The 7,866-nt window shown below is 33.2% G+C and overlaps 1 protein-coding gene across 1 annotated transcript in view; it reads left to right on the plus strand.

Moving 5' to 3' along the window:
• The window catches only part of STIM2 (stromal interaction molecule 2), a 119,402-nt gene that overhangs the window by 60,615 nt on the left and 50,921 nt on the right, over positions 1–7,866 (plus strand). The window contains exon 3 of the mRNA XM_011365948.2: positions 1,085–1,199. Coding sequence (XP_011364250.1) covers positions 1,085–1,199 — 115 coding nt within the window. The remainder of the gene's footprint in view (positions 1–1,084; positions 1,200–7,866) is intronic.

Genomic DNA, 7,866 nt, shown 5'->3' on the forward strand with positions numbered 1-7,866 from the left:
TGGGAGTATAGAGGATTTTCACTTTCAGCATTGTGGATTTCTGAAGTAATCTTTTTGGATGATCTTATATTTTTGAAATCAGAGCAAAATCAATAAAAGTCCCAAGTAAAACAATACCAAAACAAGAAAAATCAGAAATATTGAGGTAGAAAAAAACATAATAATTAAAAAAACTATTAGTTTCTTATAATTAGGTTAATGAGTTTATATGGAGAAAGTAGCTAGAGAAAAGGCCTGAAAGGTTGTCAGGGACAAGATTGAGAAATGGTATGTGAGCCATAAAAAGGAGTTTGCTTTTTATTTGGTAGATAGTGGGGAACAATGAAAAATTTTTATATAATTTAGTAATACAAAGAAAATTTTAGTGCTTTCTATATTATTTCATAAAGAAAATTTTAGTACTTTCTATTTATACTATTTTAAAGTAAGATTGATAGAGGTCTACTTCAGTTTTGTAAAATACTTTGGTTCTAAACACTAATTGAATGCTTTTCAACTATAAGTAATAGCTTAAAAGATAGCAAAACATAGAAATGTGATGCAGTAATTGAGATTAGTATTTAGTGTCACTAAGTATTTGGTAAACATGTATAAAATTGAGGCAGTATATTATGCTGTTGAGCTTAACCAAACTGCTTGGGTTGTTAGCTCTGCTGTTCATTATTTTTTCAACCTTGGGCAAAATACTTAGCCTCTTTGAGCCTTGGTTTTCTCATCTATAAAATGGGGATACATAATACTTAACTAATACAACTGTCATGAAGTGAAATGGCTTTCTCTTTATGTATATATGTGTGTTTTATTATAGCTATATAGATATATTTATCAAATAATGTAAAATAATACTTGGCAAATAACGTGCATTAAATAAGTACTTTTACTGCTGCTGCTGTCATGAGTAGTAGTAGAAGGCATTTTGTTAAATAAATTATATAAACATATAAGAATAATGGGAGTATAAAATACTAAAAATGTACCAGTCATTATCTGAAAATCACTACCTACTGGATTTCAGATTTTATTTTTTTCTCAGTTTATAGAAACTAATGAATTCAAGTATTTAACTTCGTGTTTTCTTTTGTAGTTTATTAGAGAAGATATGAAATATAAAGATGCAACTAACAAACACAGCCATCTTCACAGAGAAGATAAGCATATAACTGTTGAGGATTTATGGAAACGGTGGAAAACATCAGAAGGTAAGATTATTTTAATGATCTGGATTCCTCGCTGCCCTTCTGCCCTGCTTAGCCATTGTTAACTCACTAATTGCATATGATCCTACAAAAAAATTAAAATTAACATTTCTGTGAGGATATTTATATTTTAGTAAGTAATTATTTTATCAAATAAACATGGATCCCAAAATTTTCTTTTTAGTTGTGGAGAACAGTTCCTAAAGTCTTTAGAAGATGTAGAACTTTTAAGCTTTTTCTTAAATAAAGCCCTTAATGAAGTCTTCTAATAATTGCATGATAAAGTTGTATAATTTATATTTTATTCCTTTTTCTGCTCTTAACTCCTCACGCTGTTTTATGGACAGCAATTGTTTAGGACAGGAGAATTATATAACCTAAAACCTCAACTTGATCCCTAATATTTGAAAGCTACTAAAAATTTTTTAAAAACCCATTAAGCTTATTATTATTTTTTTGAGTAATAGAGTCAGCCAAACTGTCTTTTTCTAATATTTCTATTGTTTTATCGGAGTCAAACAATTATGTTGTAATATATATTTTTCTTTGCAAGTGTGAATAATGAAATGAAATGAAATTAAAAGGGAGCTGGGACAGATTACAAAGTAGGAATATAAAGAAATAATAAAGTTTGCTAGACTGTCAATGGTGATGTTTAGAAATGAGAAAATGCAAAAAACTATCCCACCAATGCTCAGTATTTTTATTAATGTAGAAGGTTTACATCTTACTTATTTATTTATTTTTGTTTTCACTTTTAAAAGAGGCATGTGTTGAAATATACCGTGAAGAAAAAAAGGAAAGAAGGTAAAATACCACTCACTCAAAGATACATAGACATTGGAAATCTGTCTCTCCATTTTCCCTCCTCATACTATTTTTAAGTAATATGAACTTGGTTAAGAATAGGAATAAATGAATATAAATTTCATGCAGGAAAGTGTTAGATTGGTGGAAAACTCAGTAAGACATATCTATCTAAATGAAATATCTTAGAATGTAGCTGTTACTAAAGGAATTGGAGATCCATTATAGAGTTTATTGCTACTAGTTTATTTTAGATTTTGTTCATGTGATAAGTCGAATGGAGCCCACATAACCATGTTTGAATGAAAGAAGAGATTTGACCTCTTCTTATCACCTGTTATGCTACCACCTGGGTCAGCCCCCATCTCTTGCCTGAGTGATTGCAGTAGCCGCTTAGTGGCCTCCCTGCGTATACCTGTGCTCTGCTGTGAGTCTCTTCTTCAGCAGAGTAACCTATTTAAAGTATAAATCAGATCTGTTCAGTTCCCTATAATGGCTCAGAGTAAAAGCCAAAATCTTTACAAAGACCTAAAAGCCTCACTATGATCTGCCTTCTACTCCCATCCTGTTATCTCTCTTCTCTTTTCTGCCCCATCCATCTTACTGTGCTCTCTCCTAGCTGGACTCCTTGCTATTCTGCAACTGCAAAAATGCAGACATCCTCATGGCCATCTCCCTTACCTCTTTTATTAAGGTCTTCATCAGGCCTATTATCTCATGAGGCCTTCCCTGACCGACCACTCTATTTAAAATTGCAAACCATACTCCCTCTTCCCCCCTTATTTTTCGGTACTCTTGATCCCTGTTACTCAGCTTCATACTTTCTTTTTTCCCATATCATATATCACCTTCTTCAGATATTATATAATTGACTTATTTGTTATGTTTGCCTCCTTTCTCTTTCTCCCCTGCCTCCGAGAGTGTAAGCCTCAGCAGGCCCGGGCGTCTTTCTTCGTTTTGTTTATTAATGCATCCAAATCCAGAGGGAATCTGTCTTTAGACCCCGTTTTGGCTTCCCGCCCCAGTGAGCTTGGTGAGATCTTCTGTGATCTGTGAGAATGTTTTTCTTATTTTTTCTTCAGCTTCAGGCCTTTTCAAGTTGAAAAGCCTCTTAAATCTCTTTTTCCCTAGGTTTTCACCTTAATTTTCACCCCATAAGATTTTACCATTATGATAATGATAAGATTCCCGCCCCCGTCCCCCCAACCTCAAAGTCTCTAAATTATCTACTCTCTGCTTCCTTTTCTCCAAACCCAGTCTCTTACATCACCTTTTTAGGGGATTAGGGTGTAGGAGGAATTATCTTAGGGCCCCTACTACAACAGCTGCATGAAAGGAAAGAGAGAGGAGTCGAGTGAAATAAACCTCCACTAGAGCTTTATAGTGACCTAATTCATTTTCTCAACCCATGTCAGACTCTTTATTTATTAAAGGGTCGTATAGAGGCAGGTCATGTAAAGGTGGGTCATTGTTGCTAAATCACTGGTTTTTACATTGTATCCTGACAAGCCCCAGGTTGCCCGGAGGTATCTCAGGGACTGGGCATGGGCATGCCTAATGTGCAGGGTTCTGCTCTTACCTGGTATATTTTGTTTCTGTTGAAGAGTTCTCTTGGGAACAAAAAAAAGATTCTTGTGAAAAGGTTTGGAAACTGCTGATAGAGAGATCAGAATGTACCTCTAGCAGTAATATATAATTCAAGGTCGTTTAGTTGAATATGAATACAAATATACACACGTGCACACACGCACACATGAGCAAACATACACAATTATACTTTGTGTCTCTAGTACCTAGTGTAGTGCCTTATTTACTTTGATGTTCAGTAAATGTTGAATGAATGAATATATAATGCCTGACGAGCATAGGATACTCAGTAGTTTAGTTCATCAGATATTCAGTTCATCAAACACAATTTGAGTACAGGCATTTCTGCCAAAATGAAAAATATGCATTCCTGAGAAATGTATATTCTGCAAAATTATGAACTTAAAAATATAGAGTTTATGGGGAAAAAAATGGGATTGAAGCAGACTATTCAAAACCTATGCAACTTTGTGACCAGATCACTAACAGTACTAATAAAAATACTAGCACAGGTGAAAAGATGTGTTAATTTTATAATCAATAAACACTATAGTAGATATAGGACTTTACCTTAAAAAATAAGATTATTTAATGGAAGAAGGTATTAGGTAGGGTTGAGGTTGCTATATTGTGAATACAAGAGCAAAGTGCCGGAAGATGAGAACTGAGCAACGAACATTTCTAAGAACAGAGACTGTGGCCAAATTGAGCGAAGAAGGAGTGGTGAGGGGACATGAAGTTCATAGCTTGCTGTTTTGCCATTATGTATACTTTGTATCCATTTGTAGCTACCTGGCATATGTAAAATGATAACATGTGAGGAAAAGTACATATTATATATGTCTGATTCCTATTAACCGGTTGCACATAAACTAATTCATGTTACAGAAACACAAGTAGCAGAACAGGTTTTATCTATTATGTGCTAAGCAGTCATTGGAGCCTGGGTATTAAAGATGAGTTAAACAAGTCTCTGGCCTAAGGCATAAATAGCTCAGTTGCAAAGACAAAATAAATAATTACAATATATGGTGATATGTACAGTAATAGAAGTTAAGTGTAGGATATGGAGATAGGTCATTAGAAGGCATAATTAACTCTGGTAGGATTATACATAGAAGGTGGTGTTTGCAGTAGTCTGTGAGGGTTGACTGAGAGTTTTGGAAGGGAATAAAGAGGTATACCGTAGGTGGTTAGCCCTCTCATGGCTCTTTCTTCAGTTACCTGAAAATTGGCTAGAAGTGCAAATGAAGGTGGCATGCTATAGGAAGTGTGTGGGCTTTCAAGCCATACAAGTTTAACTTCTGGTTCTTCTGTTTATGAACATTAAGACATTGGGCATATTTTAAAATTCACTTGCAACAACATGGATGGATCTTGAGGTAATCACGCTAAGTGAAATAGTCAGATGGAAAAAGTTGAGATATAAAACTGAAAGCAGCAGATGAACAAGACAAACAAATAAAAACTCATAGACACAGACAACAGTATGGTGGTTAGCAGAGGGAAAGGAGAGAGGGAGCGGTAGACAAGGGTAAAGGAGGTCAAATATATGGTGATCGAAGATTTGACTTTGGGTGGTGAACATATGATGCAATATACAGTTGATGTATTATCGAATTGTATACTTGAAAACTATATTATTTTATTAACAAACATCACCCCAATAAATTTAATTAAAAAAGGAAAATTTAAAAAATTCACTTATAAAATGCAAGTCGTGTGACATAAGCAAGTAAGGTAGTAAAAGTGTCTGGCATAAGTCCTGGCAACACCTGGTAGGCAGTAAATGTTCACTATCTTTGAATAAAGCTGGTAAACTGAAATGTTCAGCTGTATTTAACATTTTGTAAGGTTTTTGATTTAGTGTCATAATATTTACTAATAAAATGAACAGATCTTTTAGGCTAAATATCGTTGTAGTGCGTACTTTTCTGGAGAGTGAAAGGTGCCAGTGGTCTTTATGGAATGTTAAGTGACGAAAAATAAAATTGTGTTATGCAGAAATTGATCCTGATTTCACAGAGAAAAATTTCAATGTGACTCAAATGCACTTTTTTTGGTTTCTGTACTGAATGCTTGGTCAGTTTGCACATAGCAATAGTCCAATGCAAATGACAGCCATTTTAAAAGCTAGTATTAGATTGCAGATAGATTTTGATAAACTGGATATCTTGTTAGAATTACTGAATGCAATTAAATAGTAGCCAGATATATAATAAAGGAAAATTTAGATAGAAAATTATTGTTTATGTATAAAATTTAGGGACCATAGTGGATTAAAAAAAAACTGATAAAGTAATGTACTGTTTTTAAAAAGATAACTCATTGAGTTAAATACTTATTATACTTTGTGACAATCATGAAGTAATCTTTCCATCCTGTTCAACATGAGTCTTACCTAAGGTCACTGTGTAATTTTGGACTTTACAAATCGAATAGATATTTGAAAAATTTTCAGAAGGTTTATTATTTTTATTTGAAATTTAAAGGAACTGAAATTGAGAGAAGAAAGAGACACTTAAAAGTGGTTGTTTTCAAGTGCATGTAAAGCCTAGCTAGAGAGAGACAACTAAGTATTTTCCTTTGTTTAGGAAAACAAAATGTATATGTTACATAAAAGGAAATATAAAGGAAAAACATTCCTGATCATTGGTGTTAAATTTCTAAAAGGAGGATTATAAATGTTTTCTTTATGTGTATCCTTAATATTCATAAGCATTTTCTTCTAAGTGTGAAAGTATAAATGGACCTTTAAAAGTTGATAAAATGTACCAGCTTTTTTAGATGAACATTGTTGGTTACGATGAGACTGGAATGAAAAAAGGATCAGTACATATTGTTTAGCATTATCAGAAGAGTAATGCAAAATGTAGGCCTTGCAAATAATAAAGTAGCATTATCTTTGTGACATCCATCAACAGAATATTTATTTGCATATTTATAATATGCATAGCAGTCACTGGTAGAATATAAGGAAGTATAAGATAAGGCCTTTCTCCTCAAGGAGCTTACAGTATTGTTAACGTGTTCACAGATGAAATGTTGCATAATAATACAAGAAGGTTTGATTAAATACTAGGTAAGTGGGACTGTTATGGGAGTTTAAGAGGATGACATATTTATTATGGAGAAGTCTTCATTAGGGAGATGGCCTTCAGTAAGATTTTGAAAGAGATACATTTTTCTTAGAAATGAGAAAGTTAGGGGCATACAGGTTAAAAATGAGTAAACTAAAATGAGCAAATGAATAGGTGTAATTCCAGACTTAAATCCTAAATCCCTCAAATAAGCACAATTTACAAATCAGAAATATAATAATAATTTTTAGTGTATGTGAGATAAGAATTAATTGTTTTAATGTATGTCTTTTGCTATTAACATATAGTGTTTAAACTTCCTTAGTTTTGTCATCTTTTAAATGGGGGTAAAAGTCATCAAATTGGTTGAGGATAAAATGAATTTGCACATGTAAAGTGCTTAGAACAGTGCCTAGCACATAGGAAGTGCTTGATGACTAATTTCTTGTTATTACCGTTTTTGTAAGACAAATGCAAACCTGGCACATTTAGGGGATGCTGGAGACTGACATTGTTGGAAGAGGCATCTTAGTTGGGGAATAGTAGAAAATAGAATAGGTCAGAGAGAGAGACCAGACTAATGAGCGTTGGTGTTTAAACCTGATCAGCTGCTCCAAGAGTGGCAAGTAAGAGTCCACTCATATACCAATGCTATCAATTGATAGTGGTTGCCTAGAGCACTGGATTAAGGAAGCTCAATCTGTGTCTGGTCTCAGTAGCAAAGAAGGATTTATACTTGTAGAGATTTTTGGTTAGTAATATTTACTATGTGTTGGGAGGTGATAGTGTATTTTAGCATTTTTATCATTATTGCACTATTTAGGAGCTATTATAGCTTCTTGTTTTAGAAAACCTTATAGAAGAGTTATAGGAAAATGAATTCACTATAGATAAGAAGACCAGCTTTGAATTTAATATAATATGGAATTTGAGTGGGGAAAATGAAAAATCATGAAGTCTGAGAAATGTTTTAAAAGAAGACTTGAATCAACTTTTCCCTTTTGTTCAGAAATTATTTTATTTTATTTTTTTCCTTCTGGTGATTTTGGACCCATTTGGTTTGAAGAGAATTATTTAACTGATTGATAGAAATGAATATTTTTTAATAAATGATTCTTATAAGCAAGGTGTTGTTCTAGGTAGTGAAGACCTAGAGATGAGGAATATGTTTTCTGTTTTCCACCTACCTGTAGTCC

The sequence above is a fragment of the Pteropus vampyrus genome, unplaced genomic scaffold (genome assembly GCF_000151845.1).
Source record: "Pteropus vampyrus isolate Shadow unplaced genomic scaffold, Pvam_2.0 Scaffold5, whole genome shotgun sequence".
NCBI classification, from domain to species: Eukaryota; Metazoa; Chordata; class Mammalia; order Chiroptera; family Pteropodidae; genus Pteropus; species Pteropus vampyrus.